The sequence below is a fragment of the Myodes glareolus genome, chromosome 2 (genome assembly GCF_982192425.1).
Source record: "Myodes glareolus chromosome 2, mMyoGla1.1, whole genome shotgun sequence".
Lineage (NCBI taxonomy): Eukaryota > Metazoa > Chordata > Mammalia > Rodentia > Cricetidae > Myodes > Myodes glareolus.
Window position 1 is genome coordinate 43,868,629 of NC_142027.1, and position 19,584 is coordinate 43,888,212.

General features: G+C 42.7%; 1 protein-coding gene across 1 annotated transcript; it reads left to right on the forward strand.

Moving 5' to 3' along the window:
* On the forward strand, positions 1-18,061 carry Lnp1 (leukemia NUP98 fusion partner 1). The gene is made up of 3 exons (XM_048422555.3): positions 1-457; positions 14,837-15,067; positions 17,654-18,061. Exons 1-3 carry the CDS (start codon positions 302-304, stop codon positions 17,801-17,803), a joined length of 537 nt encoding a protein of 178 aa, XP_048278512.3. The 5' UTR covers positions 1-301; the 3' UTR covers positions 17,804-18,061.
* The last annotated feature ends 1,523 nt before the right edge of the window (positions 18,062-19,584 follow it).

Consider the following 19,584-nt stretch of genomic DNA (forward strand, 5'->3'; position numbering starts at 1 on the left):
TGTGCTGTCTGCCCTTAGGCTGCGAGGCACAGCCCTGGAAACAGGAGGATTAAACAGCCTCTCAATTTAAAGAGACAAGGGGGAGGGGAGTGTGGGCTGCAGAGTTTATAAATAGACATTGCTCCAGACTGCCTGATGATGAAGTGGTTGTTTGGTAAATTTTTCTTTTTTAAGGATACCATTATCAGAGACCATTTCAGATACCAGTTTCGTTTAGTGTTCTGAGTGGATTCATCAGATCTTGGGTTATTATTTCTGCCAGTTTTAGGGGCAGGCTTTTAATATTTTGAGTCACATCTCCATGGATCACAGAGATGATGATGATGATGATGTATCTTTTGCCAAATGGATGAGCAGCTTTTGGGGTCACAGCTGGAGAGACAAGGATGAGCGAGGACTCCGGGACCACCACCGACCACATGAAGCCAGCTACAGGAAGGCTTCCCTGCCATGCCCAGTGAGTTATCATAAAGTCAGGGGGAGCCGGAGTGGCAGGGAAGGGGGTTCTCTTAGAGAATATTCGAGGAGTTCTTTGGCTTAAATTAATAATTTCCAAACCTTTATCCATTCTTATAAAAAATTCTTTTTCTGTGTTTGAGTTGCCTTTTAAGAGAACTATCTTTTTAAGTTTTAAGTAACAGTTTCTTCATTTTCAGGAACCTACAGTATCTTGAACTACTGCTCAGAGTCCCTGATAAATCAGAAATCATATCCCTGAGTGACAGTGTTTGGGCCGAAGGAGAGGAATTTGTAGTTGTTCTGTACAGGTATTGAAACAGCGAAATTAGATCAGGTATATGACGACCTTTAAGGGACTGGAGATTCCAAACAGCAAATCGCTGCCTTTGACAAATATAATACACGTTTTTCTTTTGGTTTCCATAGCTTTTATGATTAGAGAAGGAACAACTGTCAATCCCTTCCCATAGCAGCTAGAGGCGCCGGGCACAATGCAAGAGGGAAGCGCCTAGGAGCGGGTGGGCAGGCTGGGCCAGGTCAGGACTCCAGCTGGCACAGTGCCTTCTTCAGCTGCTGTGCTGGTGGGCTTCACACACTCGCCGTTCACTTCCCAGGTACACAGCAGTAATAATGCCATTTCTTTTTCACTAGTCACTTAGAATTCCAGCTAGTACAGACAGTTTACGAAAACACCTTCGTTGCCAACCCCAGAATAAAGTAAGCTTGTGGGTAAACCTATTGAAGGTCAGTCCCAGGGCCCCATATCCACAATGAATGTATAATAACGTATGCAAGGAATTACTTTTACTATCATTGGTCAACAGCTTGAGGGATGAGACTTTTCTGAGACACAGACATTTCAAATAATCCCTTCACCACATGAACAGGCAGTGCCGCAGGGTCGGTGAAAGTGCTTCCTCGTTTCCGTTTCTTTAGGTGAAGAATGAAGTGGGGCTGCTTGCAATCTGTGAGATTCAGCCCCAACCATTTCTCTCTTTTAAAATACATGCCAGTATGGTGTGCTCTCGTGCAATCGCAGCAGAATTAAATGTTTCAGACCTAATGAGATCTTCAAAATCTGTGAACCGGGAAGCTTGAGGCTTCCAGGTATGAGGACCAGGCAAAGGCAATAAGAAAAAATCGTGATTGACTGTTTATTGCAATGGCCTCCTGGTGTCACGGGGAGTGTGAAAGAAGAGAAGCCCGCTGCTTTACAAAGTATACAAAATAAACTTGAGTTTCTAATACTTTTAAATACATATCATCTACTTTGTTTAGGAAGTTCATGCTTAGCTTGCAGCATTTGGGGGGTCGAACCATAGATTTACTGTCAACAGCATTTCTCAGGGGTATACACATACTGCATTTTTCTGCTTGTCTCTAACTTGACTGTTTCCTTAATTTAGCCTGGCTAGAGTCTCCAGATAAGCAATCCATTTTGTAATTAACGGATTAACATGATTGTTGGTACTTTAAGAGAAAAAATGTGGAATAACATTTAAAATCTAATTGCCAGAAAAGAGGCTAGGGACAGTGCACAAGTCAGAGGACACAGAGTCGATATGGCCGCAGGTCCAGAAAACAAGCATTCCGGTTCTCTTTCATTTAAATAAATAATGCTGTATATTTGTAAATTAAATCTGTGTTTTATTACCAAAATGTGCTAGGATTTTCCTCATTTTGGAATAACATGGTTTTCACTTTTCTTTTAAAATTAGTTCTCGGAGAATTTCGCACCATGTGTTTTAGCCGTGTTTGCCCTTCTCTCCTCTAACTCCGTCCACATCTGCCCAAGGTTCTCTTCCTACCCCACTCTGTGTCTCTTTCCCCCAGTGAAGATCAGTTTGCAGTCCGTGCTGCTCAAATGTTCTATGCTATTAGAGAAAACCAGCCTCTCTTCCTTCTGCAGCTAAGAATTGCCGGTAGCTACTTGACTAGGGGTGGAATGTCTTGCCCCTGCCCCCAAGCCCGGGTGGGGATTTGGTTTAGCTTGGGCTTTCACAGGTTTCTCTGTGCTGTCACAACCATTGAGTTCACATCTCGGTTTCTCTGCTATGTTTCCTCATAGCCATCCACCACCCCAAGTCTTACATTATCGCCACCCCCTTTCACAGTGACCCCCAGCTTTTGGGATTTATGTTCTATTTAGGCTGGACATTCTGATGTCACTTCTTTCCTGCACTGTGGGCGGTTGTGGGTGGCTGTGCTGATGATCATCTACTGCGATCAGAAGCTTCTCTGTTGAAGGATGCGGATGCGCTAATCTACGGTATAATGACAGGAGCTAATGATGAATAGCAGTAGGTTCTCTTTTAGGGTCTGTGCTCAGTCTAGCGGTTGGTTCCTGACCCAGTAATGGTGCCAGATAAGGGTTTCATCTTGTTGAGTGAGTCTTAAATCCAATCAGAAAGTGGCTGATCACCCTGCGACATTCGTTCCACTATCACGCCAGTGGACATGTCTTCCCAGGTCCGTTGTTACTGCAGCGCACAGAGGGAAACATCTGGATGAGAATAATGGTTATTTTTCTTCCTCAGTAGCATGCCTCCCAGCACTGTGAAAAGAAGCCAGTAGGGGTATAGCTTCTAGGTGAGCACCAGCTTGCTGGCTCCATATTCTACGTCTCAAGGATGTGGTATCCTCAGGAACAGGGTCTGTCAAGTTCTGGACAATAGCGGTTTTCAGTTTTTGTGTTTTGCTTTTTAATCTCATTAATAATGATTAACAAGGATGCATTCTCTCATTCTCTCTTTTCTTTTTACCCACTGCTCTAATCAAAACCTCTTCCCTCTCGAAATTTAAATAATTGATTCACTGTTATTAAATGAACAGGCAGAGTTTCTTCCTTCTCGCCTGTACTGCATGTGTTTTCTAATCCATCTTTCTCGGTCTTATTCACTAACACAGCAACAGAACATTAATTCATTCAACATATTGATCGAACACATATTTTGTTCACAGTATTATGCCAAACATGGGGATTATGAAGTAAAAATAGACATATGATCTCTGATGCTTGTGGAAATGTTAGTCTAGTAGGAAATATAAGCTGACATAAAGAATGAAGTACAAATCAGGGTGAAGTCGGTCCTCATAGAACAATGCTTCTTGTTCAGACCCAATCTGTGATTGCCGATTTAAAGAACTGGAGAACTCTAGCTGTAACTTATAGCTTTGGGTGAAAAGAAAGAAGACAAGATGCAGCCTGTTATTGTACATTCCACCTTCCCTTTCCATCACTACAGGGATACAAAACAGAGGCAAACCTGTTTCCATGTTAACCATTTATTCTGATCATTGTATGAATCCATTTCTGATAGCTTAGTGGATCCGGTTGTCTGCTCATCTTCGCAGCTCACTACAGTTCCTGCAGTCTTATTCTGCATCACCTGAGCCCTGTGTGAGGGGTCTTGTAGTTATGAAACATCATTTAGGGAAGAGACCGAGTGCTGACTGAAAAATCTTCAGTTCGTCTGTGCTCCAGGGTAGACGCCATGTGTGACTGTCCTTGTGACGTCATTTGAAGGGAACAAGCAAGTTTCCACAATCCACATTCAGCATTTTTTTTTCTTCCTTCAGATCCCATTTCTCTATTTTATATTCTTTTAGGATATTTTCAAATTAAAGTAATAAATTCTCAAAATTTTCATCTTTGTCCACTATGCTCCTAAGGGTGGTTACATACTCATTCCTATAGCAGTTCGGGGTACACTGGAACCTGATCCCAAAGGTATCTCTAAAAAGCTGGAAAGAAAAGATATTGTAATATTTTATGATTGGCAGTGAATGGCTTCTCATATTTTATATTATATTCAAATTCAATTTTAATAGGTAGTCATTCTGTAGTTAAAGAGAGGGAACGGCAATAGTAGAACTTTAGCCTAGTGCTCAGTGGCCTTTACTCTCCTCTCTAGGATGAGGGGAAGCTGTTATGCAGGAAAGAGGGTGACAGGTGGAAGGAACTCTTGCTGTTGTCTTCTGCTTCCACTGGTAGCGTGGCTCCAAACAAGGTCCTTAATGTTCTTGCTCAGATTCCCCTAAATGGGCCAGTAGTAGTCATACCTCCATCATGAAGGTACCATGACTTTCAGTGACTAATATACATAAATGCTCAATACAGCACCAGGTACCCAGTAAGTACTCACTATTATCAGAGATCATAAAATAATTGCCAAAGAAAACTGCTAGACTACTGAAAAGAGAAGGAAGAAAACATCCTTACATCGCACAGCAAACCTGAGTTGGTTTAGACGCCATTATCACTGCCCACCTTCTTTACAGGGCTGGAATCCCATTGTATTCCTTCACCCCGGCCCTTCATCTCTTCCTAGGCCCTCTTTACCCCCTAGCCCACCAGCAAGAACCTTTTTTGACAGTGTCCCTACCCAACTGTGGGGTTCATCCTCAGGTGCAAAGCAGTCTGTGTCCCACCCCGGCTCCCTTCCTGAGCCTCTTCAGATTATAACCCAGTCAATGCACATTTACAGAAGTCTCCCTTACTCCCCCATCCAGGTTCCCAGCACTGTGTAATTATAAATAGCTGACCTTATTCTTGCTTCATATGGTCATGTTTAGGTTTTGTTCTTTCCCCTGTATGTTTTGGTCTGATAATGCAACTGAATTATGAATGCCACCCAATACAAAATTGTAGACTTATTTAAAACATTAAAGTATTTATTTCCCAGCATTTTGTTTTGGTAACTTGGTCATGAGATCCCAAGCATGAACTTCAAAGGTGATGTTGTGTTGCAATGTCAAAAAGTTGGACAAGTTTTCCAAAAGAATGTGTGTCATTCAGCCAGAATAGAGTCATATGTCCTATGACAATATAACAATTAACAATATAACAGCTGTATCTGTTGGGTTAGCATTTAAAAACTTATTTAAATAACAGCAACACTAGCAAGAGTACAAGACCCAGCATCTTGTACATAGGACTGTCAATGTGTAGAGCATTTCCTGAAAGCCTTGAGATCTGTGTGTGAACAAGCTGCTTAGATCTAGCCACTGGGCATTGCTACAGTGTGAGTTGTGTTGCTCTGAAGCTAGTCTATTGACGCTCCCAGTAACTCAGGATCTGGCTGCAATTTAGCAGGAGGGCCTTTACAGACAGCTTGGTTAACGAGGCCTTTAGAATGAGCCCACTTCACTGGTATCTTTATTTTTTGAGATTACAATACAGTTCTGTCATTTACACCTTCTTTTTCCTCCTTCCAAATCATCTCACACCTCCCTTCTTGTTCTCTTTCAAATTTTCATGACCTCTTTTTCATTAATTGTTGATTATATACATATATAATTTATATATAATATATATTCATAAATACATAAGTACAATCTGCTCAGTCTTTATCATTTTACTTGTGTGTGTAGTGTGTATTTTCAGGACTGGCCATTGGTTTTGGATAATGAATTGGTGTGCTCATCCCTGGAGAAGACTATTCTGCTGCTGCCTGTAGTTCTTCATGTAGGATTGCAGCCTCCTGGGCTTTCCCCCTGTACATATTAGCATGTCTGCTGGTGTTGTCCTTGTTCAGCTCTTGTGTAGACAGCTGTGTTGGTGAGACTGTATAGGAGTAGGTTCTGACTTTCATAGGAGACACAGTCTCACAGCAGACTCCCTAGTCCTCTGCCTCTTTCAATTTTGTATGTGTCCATCCATTCTGTGTACATCTAACCCACAGTATGAACAAGTCAAGGGGCCAGGATCTACAACACGGCCCTTGATATGGTAGAGTAAATGGCCAAATGGTAAAGAGACACACTGGACAGTTGGCCAGAACATTGGTTACAGTTGTGTAGTGTCACAGAGGAGAGTTGCGGGATCCTAGGACAGCCTCTACTAGAGACCCGACCCAACCACAGTGGCTGAGAAAGGCTTTATGGGGAATTACTGTTTATTCTGAGAGTGGACATGATTACCCAGGTCAAAGTTGAAACAATGGGTAGAAAATAAACAAACAACACAAACAAATTTTAGTGTCAGGAATGAGACACTAATTACAATCTGGGGTCCATGCTCTGTCAAGTCTCAGGTATATGTAATGAGGGAAGAAACAGTGAAGTTTTTACTAGCGGAAAGGGAGGAACTCACATGCCCTGGTTATGAACAAAGGCCTTTATTCTTGAGTACACAAAGCAGGAGGCGCCATCTGCTTGTTGGTGGAGGTGCCATTGTTGGAAAGTGTCTTGTCCGTGTTGGTGCAATTGTGACAAAGTCTGAACCCTTTTACACAAGTATGGATTTGTGTAAGAAGTATGAAAGCCATCCTTTTTTTGTACATGTGGCGGTTTTGTGAGGAAAGTCCTGCAACAATCGTTAGGCAGGCAGAGTATGAACACATCTCTCTCCAGCCTTGCTTGCTGAGTTTTGTCTGGGTTTGGCATGATAGAGGACACCTTTGTGTCAGAGGCTCTCTTTGTTTTATTTTATTGAGTTAAGGCCTCACTATGTGACTCTGGCTTGCTTAGAACTCACAGAGATCCACATGTCTGCGCCTCCCGAGTGTCGGTGTTTACTGAGCCTAGACCTCTGTGCTGGGCTCCACAGGTGCTGGGCTCCACAGGTGCCTCCCAGCTCTCTCCCCGCTTAGGTGGTGCAGACACAGAAAGAAGAGGGGTGGCTGAAGCCGAGTGTCTGTGTCCCCTGGTCAGTTAGGCTCTGGCTGACTACTCTATCCCACAGGGGAGGTTTGTTAAGGACAAATCATCTGGCATAAGAGGACTTCTTTCCCCTTGGTATTAGTTACTTTTCTCACTGCCACAACAAATACCAAAGAGTAACTTAAAAAACAAAGGAAACATTCTGGCCAGGAGGCAAGGCAGCACAAGAGTGAGCAAATACTCTCTCTGCTTTGTCTCCTTTTCATTCCATTGGAGTCTTAGCTAGGGTTTTATTTCTGTGAAGAGACACCATGGCCACAGCAACTCTTAAGAAGTAAAGCATTTAAATGAGGTGGTTCGCTTGCAGTTTCAGAGGTTCGGTCCATTATCATCATGGAGGGGAGCATAGGGCTACATACTAGCAGACATGTTGCTGGAGCTGAGAGTCCTTGACTCGGAGACAACAGGAAATCAACCGACTCACTTGGGTGGTATCCTGATCATAGCAAACCTCAAAGCCCACCCCCACAGTGATACACTTTCTCCAGCAAGGCTACACCCACTCCAACAAAGACACACCTCCTAATAATGCTTCTTCCTATGAGATTATAGGGACCAATTACATCCAAACTACTACATTCTACTCCCCGGCCCTCCACAATCTTGTAACGATGTCATAATGCAAAATGCATTTAGCCTAACTTAAAAAGTCCCCATGGTCTATCATAGTCTCAAACTTGTTTCAAAGTCCAAAGTCTTTTCTGAGACACATGGCAATCTCTTAACTGTAATCCCTCTGTTAGGAAGAAATCCTAAAGCAAGCTGCTCCACTGGCACAAAGAAATCCAATTAGGTTAGATTAAACCGAATTAAAATGCTCATTGTTTTATTAAATATAGTGCTCTCGGGTGGCCAAGCACATGGCGGGGAGACAGGAAAGCTGAGAGCACATGCAAACCCCAAACCACATGTTCCTCCTCTGGGAGTCCACTTAAATATCCTGTGGGAGTAGTCCTGATCCTCCTCTGGGGAGGGGTCAAGACCTGACATGCTGGGATTTGGAGTCCAGACCAAAGCGACTCCCAGGCCAGGGGGCTGGGATGGATGCCAGGGACTGGGGTTATGCTTCTGACTTAACACCCTCTGTAAAATCAAAATCAAAAAGCAAATCTGTAATGGTAAAAGTAAAATGCTGCAGGTCCCAGAGTAGCTGCAGTGGGCAGCGGGCTATGAGACCATGCCATAGGTTCCCGAAGTGATGGCAGGCAGTCTCAGGCAGGGACAGTGCAGTTCCTCAAGCAGCTGCAGTGGGCCATGAGAAACAACGAGTCCCAGGCAGGGAGCCAAGTGGTGGGTGAGAGACTTCGACGGGGCAGCCAGTCCTACAAGGAGAGACTGACTGATGGGCACACCATGCAAAGTGAGGTTGGATGTTTATTTAGTGAGTTAGGGAGGGGAAGGGGAGAAGGGGAGAGGGGCAGAGAGAGAGAAAGAAAGAGAGAGAGGAAACAGAACAGGGAAGGGGAGAAGTGGGGCGAAGGGAGAGACAGAAGCTGCCTCTTGGAGAGGGAGCTGGAAAAGAAGGGACTCAGGTTGGAAGCTGAAGATCAGCTTGCCTCCACGGACTGGAGAGGGAGTGGGCGTGGCTTGTCTCTTAAAGGGATAGAGCAGACCATTACAAAAATCACATACTTCCAACATATAATGGCATTACCATTCCAAAATGTAGGGAGGGGAGCACAGTGAGGAAATACTGGACCAAAGCAAGACTGAAAACCAGCTGGGCAAACTCAAAACTTTGCATCTTCATTTCTGATGTCGAAACACTCTTTAGATCTCCAATGCTGTTCAGCTTTGTTGACTGCAACATATTTCTCTTTCTTGGAATGGTTCCACTCCCTGCTAGCTGATCTCCTTGGCATGTATCCCACACCTCTGGCGTCTCTAACAACTTGGATTCTTCAAGGCAATTCAGGCTTTAGCTTCACACAATGGCCTCTCTACTAGGCCTCCTTTCTGGGACAGTCCTGACACATGCCTAGCCTCAGCGGCTATATTCCATAACTCCTTTCTTCTGTCCTTAACTCCAAAGCCAGAACCACGAGACTGAAGCTACCAAGTTGTGCTGCTTGCTGGGGCTGGAAAATGATCCCTTTGTTCACTTATCTTCACTGGCTTTCTGTCCTTCACTGCCTATGCTTGACTGTTCTGAAACTTGATCTATAGACCAGACTTGCCTCAAACTCAAGAGATCTACCATCCTCTGCCTTCCCAATGCTGGGATTAAAGGTGTGTCCTACCACACCCAACTCTAAACTTTTCCTTAGTTTCTATTCCACAAGTCAGAAACTTAGCTGGGTGAGATCTTGCCACCGCTCTGGGACCTGCAGCATTTCTGTTACTGCAGCCACTGGGGATCCAGGGATCCACAGCATTTTTATTAATCCATTATACTGCCAAAACAGTTAATCCAAAACTCTTGATGTGATCCTCAGGTAGTCTCTTTGGACAAGGGCAAAAAGCAGTCACTTTCTTCATCAACATATTACAAGAAAAATCTCTAGGCAACATGCTAAAATTTTTCTCCTCTGAAACATCTTGAGCCAGCCCCCCATAGTTCAAATAACTCTTAAGCACCACTGTCTTCCATGCCCCTACTAGTATGACCCATTAGGCAGTGCTTAAAGCATTTCAATGCTTTCCAAACTCTCAAGTACCAAAGCCTAAATTCCTACAAACAAACACATGGTCAGGCCTATCATCAGGAATACCCAAGTACCTGGTGCCAGCTTCTGTCTTAGTTAGGGTTTTTATTGCTGTGAAGAGACACCATGACCACAGCAACTCTTAAGAAGTAAAACATTTAATTGGGTTAAACTCACTCACAGTTTTAGAACTTCAGTATATTGTCATCCTGGGGGAGCATGGCTATATGGGCAGATATGGTTCTGGAGCTGGGAGTCATTACATCTTGACTCAGAGACAACAGGAAGTCGACTCATGATGGAACATCTTTAAGAACAAAATTATAATAATGAGAAGATATTATTTGAATTCATTTTTAGTTTTAGAATTCAACGGCGATTCAGTTCATAAAATAAAAATCTTTAGTTATAATAAATTAATATGAAATGATAGCAATTGCCATCATTGTAAAGATAAGAAACAGGTGTATAAACTGGGCAGTGGTGGTGCATGCCTTTAATCCCAGCACTTGGGAGGCAGAGGCAGGTGGATTTCTGTGAGTTCGAGGCCAGCCTGGTTTACAAGAGCTAGTTCCAGGACAGGCTCAATAGCTACCGTGAAACCCTGTCTCGAAAAACAAAAAGCAAACCAACAAAAGAAACAGGTATATAAATGCGTCCTAGTACAACACCCTGCATATTCACTCTGTTTCCCCATAATTTCACTCGTGATGCCCCCTTTGCATGTCTGTATGCTGACTACCTGGTTACATGCTAACGCACTTATTAGCTTAGCTGTCTTCACACCAAACACATGCATGGTTTCACACCAGGTTTAGAGTATTAGAACACTCAAACACTCTGAACCGGCCTGAACTGAATCCTACCAGGTAATTTTGTCACCTGCTGCTTTCTTCTTTCTCGGTTTAAGGAATTCCTTGTCTTTTTTTTTTTTTTTGAGATGTTCAGGGAAATGTATGTATCCAGGTTTCATTCATCTAGGAATGACTCCACCTTGCCATCATTTCTAAAGAGGTGCTGTAATAGGTACAGTATTTTTGATATATAGGTTTGATTTCTCCATGATCCCATGAAAAATAACCTTTCTGTTGAGAAATAAGGCATCTCATGCATTGAATAACCCTTCCTGCCTGCTATTTGTTTCTTTATTTGTTCTGACGTTGGAGTCTTCTGTTTTATCTTTAACCTTTGAAAAACTCCCTTTAACTCCTGTCGTGTGTTTGGGGAAACTGACTATAATTACAGTACACTCTTTTGAGTTGAGGCAGACTACGACTTTTGACCTGAGTGTCTGATTTCATCTCTATGTTTAGGGAATTTCCTTTTACAACTCTGGCAAGCTTTCCCTTTGATATTCACAAGTTCCCCTGAGCCCTGGCAAGTTGAATATTTCTCTTCTCATGTTACCCAACAAATCCCACACTCTCCTCATTCTTCCTTCTTTTTAACTTCTCTCTATTTCCAAGTAGCCTGTCTTCACTCCCATTATTCTTTCTCCTGTTGGGTCTATTTTGTTCTTGGTGCCTTTCATTGTGTTTTAAGTTTTGCTTAATGTATTATTCACCCCAAAGATTTTAGTTGTGTTGTTAAAAACTGCCTCCATGTTTCTGTGAAATTCCTTTGTTAGAGTATTGTATCATTTCTCTGTGTTTTCTGGAAGCTCATTGGGTTTACTGAAACATCTCTCTTTGAGGAATCCACTAAGAGCTAAGAAATTAAGTCCACTAAGAAATGGACTAATGTAGTCAATTTCTGGCATCATATTTTGAACGCTAGATGAGATCACAAACTTCTGGCAGTTCCTACTGATGTGATGTCTTAGGGGTTCTATTGCTGCCATGAAACTTCATGACCAAAACACAAGTTGGGGAGGAAAGGTTTCATTAAGCTTACACTTCAGCACAGCTGTTCATCACTGAAGGAAGTCAGGACAGGAACTCAAACAGGGCAGGATCCCAGAGGCAGGAGCTGATGCAGAGACCATGGAGGGGAGTTGCTTACTGGTTTGCTTCCCAGGCTTGCTCAGCCCACCTTCTCACAGAACCTAGAACCAGTAACCTAGGGAGGGCACCATTCACCATGGGCTGGTCTCTCCTCCATTGATTGCTAAATGAGAAAATGCTTTACAGCTGGATCTCAAGGAAGCATTTCCTCAGAGGCTCCTTCCTCTGATGGCTCTATGTCAAGCTTGTGTCAAGTTGACACACAAAACCAGCCAGTACAGTGTGCAATGCTGTCCGCACATTTAAGAGACAGGTATCTATATGTACCTGTTTTTTTGTTTGTTTGTTTTATAGTTTTTATTTTTTGTTGTTGTATCGTTTTTATTGTATGGTTTTGTTTGGGCCTGCTTCTTTCCCCAAGTCTAAAGTGACTTTCGCTATTTTATCACTAGATGGCACTAATATATTGTTGAAGTCTCACTGTTGGTGTGTTATTATATTTCAACACTAGAGGGAAACATAGCTCAGTTTTGTTCCAAACCCTAAATTGGCCATAGAATGAATCAAATAGTGCCTAAAAAAGGTGCTGTGTTCCCACAGCCTTCCCCTTGGTTGAGGTAGATCAGAGGTTTTGTCCACAGTCCCTGACCTATAGTTAGACTATGGGAATCTGCTCAGTTCCTGGAAAATTTACTGTGGAAGGATCAACTTTAAGTTCTCAAGCCACAGTTTAGCGCTTGTCTTCCTTTACATTCTCTAAGTGGAAAGTATTCTGTCCATGTTATGCTGTTTGGACTTTTGGAAAAGTTGCAATGAGCAGTTAGTTATGTGATCACTGATACTAGAATGTTGGCTCATAACCTCAGCCCAAATTCAAAGCCTATTGAGACAGTGCAGCACCCATGCAAGATCCGGGATCACACTGCTGTATACTGCCAGTTGTTCGGGTAGACTCATCACTTCCAGACTATAATAACCAGCTACAGTGATGTAGGTGGAGTCTTTTGTCAGGACTGCAATCAGCTCTGTTCCTCCCCAAATAACTACTTAGAGACTTATTATTAATTATAAATGCTTGGCTGATAACTCAGGCTTATTACTAACTGGCTCTTACAACTTAAATTAACCCATTTCTATGAACTTATTTTCTACCCCCAAGGCTTGGGGTTTTAGTTTCTGTCTGGTGAGTGTTTCACTGAAGCAAGCCCTGGCCCTGGACTAGAATGCAAAGCCTTGTAGTAACTCTCCTGCTCTACAATGTGCTGGCTTCTTCCTCTGCTCCTCACAGTTAAGGGAGAGGTGCTGCCTTGGTACCTGTCCCACATGGTTCCAGAGGTTTGTGTGCACTGTCCTAGGGGCAGAGGCTGTGGGGCTCCTGGCGCTGGATTTCACCGTAGGGGCCTGATACTGGGCTTCAAGTCTAAGGACTTGATTCAGTTCCTCCTTCTCCCCTCCGCAGGGTGTTCATTGCTTAGAGCTGGCAGAGGGAGTACACAGGCAATTCTTCTTGTCTTCTTCAACATGTCTTTCCCTCTTACCTTCTGAAATTAGGTGCTAATGTGCTTTCTCTCCTGACTCCCTTAGCTCTTGAAGTGCAGTGCACAAATACCATTCAAACTGATGATGCATCAGTTGAGAAGACATCGCTAGTCGATTCATCACCGTGCTCTATGTCTGTGTTCTACAGACATATGGGACGCAGGTTTTGATGGACTGAGATTGGTTGTAAAGACACTGAGAGAACGAAAGCAGCAGAAACAAGTGATAAAATCAGATCGATATTTCTTTCTTTACTTAAAAGACTGGGTAGGGTGACAAACAGTAGGAAAATGACTGATGGGTTAATGTGAAGACCCTTTAGGCCTTTATCTTTGCATAAGGATCAAACTAGGAGTTACTTCATTAGTAGCCCATTGAAACTAGCCTGTTTGAGAAGTTCAGCTGTCTCATTTCTTTTGGGTTCTTAGTTCAATGACTTGAAGATTTAGCTTGGATGACTCCATTTCTAGTTTAGCCTGATCTGTTGAGAGCCAGTTTGGAAGCCTGGTCCAAAACAGTATCCTTCTACAGTTTCATAGAGCAACTGAGATATACATGTCAGTTTGAGAGTCTATGGAACACTGTGGTAAGTGGAACACACAGCTCAGCATTAATGAAATAAATTAGGATTATAGCTAGAAATTGATGTCCAGACAGGTGTAGGGGGACAGTGCAGAATGAAAAGAGAGAGAAAAGGAAGGGACTAACTACAGCCTTGGAGACTCCCCACACTTAAAAGCTGGAGGAACAAGTGAACAAAATGTCTGAGCTGCTATGATAGAAAGATCTAAGGAAGCTGAAGATGTAGAGGCAGGGAGAGGAGAGGGTGTCCCCAGGAGGGCCCGTGGGAAACTAAGCTGAATAGCAGCCAGTGACTGGGACAGACTGAACAGTGCAGGATTTGGCAACAGGGAGATAAATGTCTTCAGTACAGAGTCTACACTGACGTGGGCTGGAGTGTGAGGAAAACAGAGAGCATCACAGTCTGCCCAGAAATCTGGCTTCTCTGAACTCTGCCCTTTGTTTGTTTTCAATTGTGATTTCAACATTGTTATCATTATAGTAGATGACCTCCATGTCTGGAAACCTTCATGATATGGTTATGTATGTTCTGGATATTTGCTAGGTATTGGTAATGCATAGGATTTTAAGGTTTTCATATATTCTTAATTTTATATTGCTTTTGATATGTATTAGTGATTTCTTACATATAGGTTAGATAATTGTTCCTCATAACTCCTCCATTATTTTCTATTTTAGAACTCCATAAATATTCATCTTTCATTATTTCTGAAATGTCTTTAGTGTCACTAAATGTTTTAAAGGATTACTCTGGCAATTTCACTCAAGGCTTGGAGTCCTCCACTGTCCTGTTGGTAGAAGGTTGAGCAGTAATGTTAGTCTGGAGATGCTCTGGACTGTATTGTAACCACTGATTATGGCAGAAGAAGCTCTTACTGAGAAAGAAGACAAAATTTTCCCAGAACGTATGATTTCTTTGGTTGTTATTTTGTATGTAGCCTGTCTTTGTATTAGAATTGCACATATCCATGGTGAGGTAAACTTAATTTTTCTCTATATTCCTAGTTTCCTGCATTTTCCAGCATTACATCAGCTGACTGCCACCCTAGACGACATTCTCATGAGGACCAGGGATCCCGAAGCCATCTTCCCATGCAGTATCACAGAAAATTCTCCATGGATGGGTCACTGAAGGAGCCAATGGGATCACAAAGAGGAGCTCATTCCAGAATGCAGGAGTTTTCAGAGTCCCTTGAGCAGCACCTGTGCCTTCGAACCAAGCACGCTCCTTCTTCGGTATGTGGCAGCACAGGACCGCCGTTATTTACGCCATAGGGAAGGAAGCCAAAGCGCTTGTCTTGTCAGGTTAGAGGAGGCCAACTCTAACTTCTATACTCATAGCTTATGATAAGCACCTTGAAAACACTCAGTGGTTTTTTATGACAATTCAGTATTAAATATCTATTTCATATCAGCTCCAAATAAAGGATATTATACAATGTCATTGCAAAATAAAAATTTTAGAATGCATATTCTTTTATACATTCCCCTTCTTAATAATCTACGTAGTAGTTTTAAGATAGCTGCATTAAATAGTGGCATTTGACAATAAATTTTAAAGCGTGTATATTAAACAGTGGGATTTATCGGTAAATTTATACACATGCACAAACAAAGAGGGAGGTTGAAAAAAGGAAAGAGTTAGAGAGAGAGAGAGAGAGAGAGAGAGAGAGAGAGAGAGAGAGAGAGAGATTCTAAACTATTGGGTTTAGCAAAGATGCCAGAATACGGGATGCCAAAATTGAAGGATGTTCAACTCTCTTTTACAAAATGTCGTACTAGTTCTTGTTAACATACAAACATATTTTCATGTAGTCTGTCTCTAGATTACTTTTGCTGTTTAACGCAATATACAAGCTATGAATATAGTTGTACAGTGTGCTGTTAAGGGAATATGAACAAGAAAAAAAACTGTGTTTTCAGTATAGACACCTTCCCTGAATATTTTTGATAGTTTGTTGGTTGAATTCACAAGTGTGGAACTCATGGTTAGGAAAGGTTGACTATGTTACCTTTTGTTTAAAGACCAATTATACTAACTTGTAGATTTCATATTTTTATAAATCAAAGCATAAAAAGAGCCACAAGCTGCATCTGTGGCCTGTTCTTCACCAGTGATGCTAGATCATAATTAATTCCTTTCTTTTCTTCCCTACCCTTCCCTTCTCTCCCTTCCTTCTCATCCTTCTGCTCCTCTTCCTTCTCCTTGTCCTACCCTCCTTTCCTGAGATAGGATCTTGCTGTTAAGGTCCAGCTCTCCTGGAGTCTGCATGATAGCCCAGAATGACCTCAAACACTTTATTCCCCTACCTCGGCCTTCCGAGTGCTGGAATTTCAGGCATATGCCAACTTGTCTGTGTAAATTCTTCTATTTTAGTATTAAAACTCAAATATGAATATTCTGATTTCCAAATAAAAAGTATATCGTTCTGGTAGTTTTTCCAACCTCTTTTTTAGATCGGATGCACATACCCTAAAATCCTTTCAAGTAAAGGGTATGCTCAATGTTAGAACATATCCTTAAAGCTGTATCATTATCAGCCAGCATTAGTCTTGTTACAATTTAGGTTTATTATTTTAAGCATTCTTATTGTGATTTCATACATGCGTATAATATATTTTGATCAAATCTGCCCGCTATTTCCTCCCCTCCAAATCCTTCTCTATCTTCTAACCACTTTCTTTTCAGTTTTCTGTGCTCTCTTTCTCTCCATCTTTGTTTTTAAGAAACTTACTGAGTCTTCTTAGTGCTGCCTCTCGCTTGTTCGCTCTCCCTCTATCCCTGCTCTCTCTCTCTCTCTCTCTCTCTCTCTCTCTCTCTCTCTCTGTGTGTGTGTGTGGGTGGGGGTGGGGGTGGGGGTAGGGGTGTGTATGGTGTGTGTGTGGGGTGTGTGTAGGGTGTGTGTGTGTGTGTGTGTGTGTGTGTGTGTGTGAGTAAGTGTAGGACCATCTGCTGATGGAGCATCAGCAGCTTCTTAGGGACCACATCCCTAAGAAAGCTGACTCTTCCTTCTCTAGCAACCATCAGCTGTCAATAGCTCCTCACTTCAGGATGGGGCTTCATGAATCCCTCCCCCGTCCATTGACAGGCTTGATTTTGCTTTTGCAGTCAGTCTCGGTGAGATTGTTATTGATGAGTATTTCTCAGGTAATCTAATCTCAGTGAGAGGAAAGCTAATCTGAGACAAATGCATAAGCCTAAAGGGAAACGAGCGAATAGCTGGCGGTGCAGCGGTACCTCCAACAGGGCTAGATGATAAGGAACTTTGTGGGAGATTTCTTTCATTCTGATGCCCAGGTAATGCAAGAGGAGGGAAAAAGAATTCTCTGGTTTGTTAAGTAGACACATAAATACACATAGACAAGGCAGTTATCAATGCCACTGTTTTGCTCTGAAATGAACTACCTGGGCTTATGTATTTGTCTCACTCCCTGTATGTGGAGTTTCTAGAAGGTAGACTTTATTTACTGCTGTGTATTCTGCTCCCAGGACAACAGTGTGTTCGATATGGTGAAGCACTTACTGTAAATGGCTCCAACACTCCCATCCTAGACAGTCTACTGGAGAATGTTGATTTGGTTGGATGTCCTTCCTAAACACTGCCTTCTTCCCATAGCTCTTACATTAAAATTTAGTAAAAACTCTTCTAACGATTAAAACCTTTGTTAATATGCTAAACTGGGTTGATGTAATTTATTACTAGAAAGTAAGATGCAGAAGTCTGCTACAAAATCAGAGATTTCTTCCAGTTTAGTTGTTGGGACAAACGTGGGACAGGGTCAGTTGCTGGTGCATTTAACCCCTTTCTGATGCTCTTCCAGGGACCCAAGGGCAGGAAGGAGAAAGATGAAAGGCGTTGCCTAGGAACTGACGTGAGCTCCCACAAGACACTGGAGGACAGAGAGAACTCAACAAAGGAAGCGCGTGGAGATGCACTCATGGCTCCCCTGGTTGAAAAGGGGCCTGAATAATGCTGTTTCCACATCTCAGTGGCTGACATCACTGGCTGTTCTGAGACCCAGTTCTTCCTCCAGAATGGCAGCTGGAAGGGGAGTCTACAGATGTTGAGACTAAAGTGGGCAGTTGGAACCGCTGCTTCTCAAGATGACCTGTGCCACCCTCCAGAGGACTCTGGCATTTTACTTGTGTGTGCAATCTGCTTTTTATGTCTTTCTATGGTAAGAAAAAATGTATTTGAATAAAATAAAAGCATTTCTGAAATTGTAAAATGTAGTTTCTAATGAGCCATCTATGTACCAATGCCTTTTCCATATCGGCCTCCCAGATCATCCTAAAAAAATGTCCTTGTTGTCTATAACTTTACGTCCTTATCCCAAGTAATTAAGCTTGTGTAGTAGCCATTACTTAATGAAAATTAGTAATTGGCTTGCCAAGTATTACTGTGAATGTCTTCACACATTACCTAAAACAACCCTTACCACACTGAAGTGAGACCTTGTACTGGGGCTCTCTGAAAGTCAGAACTGAAGGGACACATTAGCTTTCTGGTCACTGCAGAAGAATGCCTGGCATGCAGAACTTCAGTTTAACAGTGTAAGGGTTCTCAATTCCTCATGGAAGACGGCACGGTGGAGTACAGAAAGCCACATTATGGTGTTCAGGAAGCAGAGTAAGACCGGAGTGGTCTTACTTCAAAGACATAGTCTCTCACTCTTAATAACTCGCTTCCTTCCACCACGCCTCACTTTTCAGTCTCCATCACCTCTAAAAACATCACCACCATCTGGGGACAAGGCATCCCTCATGATGCATCCTCAAATCCTAACTCAGAAATGCTCTGGAACGGATTTACCAGGGAGTTGGCACACTTACTAATGAAGGCAGAGAAACGTCGTGATGGGCTGTCTGCAAGCTAAAGAACCAGGTAGTATGGCCAGGCTAAATTCAAAGCTCTGAGGACCAGGGATGCTGCTGGTAATTTTTCTCTGAGTCCTAAGGGCCTGACCCTACCTAGGTACTTGACTTTTTGTGTGGCTGCCTCAAATGCTGTACGAGAAAACTGTCCTGGCAGCCATGATTGTTTCAGAAACTTCAGTCATGGTTCTGATCACCGAAGGACTTTAAGAACCTCAGACACCTCCAATTAGGAACGAGAGGAATGCCTCTCTCACCCAGAGACACTGCACATGCATGAATCTCCCTTTTCCTTTATAAAGAGCAGCAGGCTGGCTCCCATGGAGTAAGTTGACTCTGCAACCCTTTGGGCTGTAGCAGGAGTCCAGATGAAGCCTCTCTTAGATGTTTACATTTCGGCTGCCCTTGATTCCAATCTCAAGCAAAGCAGGCTGAGCTGGTAACACTAGCTGCTGGTGCTCCAGGTGGCTAGCAGCCAGGGGAGGAGCAACAATGTACTTTTTTATGATTTCTATCCAAATCAGTTGACTGGCAACATAGGGATGGTACACCGAGTTAAACCAGCTCGCTGAAAATGAATGGCCCTTTTCCATTTCTTCTTCTTTTTTAATTTGATTATTTCTTTTTTCTTGAGAAGGAAGAGTTTATTTTGGCTTACAGTTACAGAGGAAATAGGGGAGATACAAGGCAGCATGAGAGCAGGCATGGCAGTTAGAATAGGAAGCTGAGAGCTCACATCTTGAATTGCAAGAGCAAAGCAGCGAGGGTGTGCTGGGAACAGGGCAAGATGGCTCTAGGTGATATGCTTCCTCTTGCAAAGCTGCCTTTCCTAAACCTCTTCAGACAGTGCCACCAACTAAAGGCAAAGTGTTCAAAT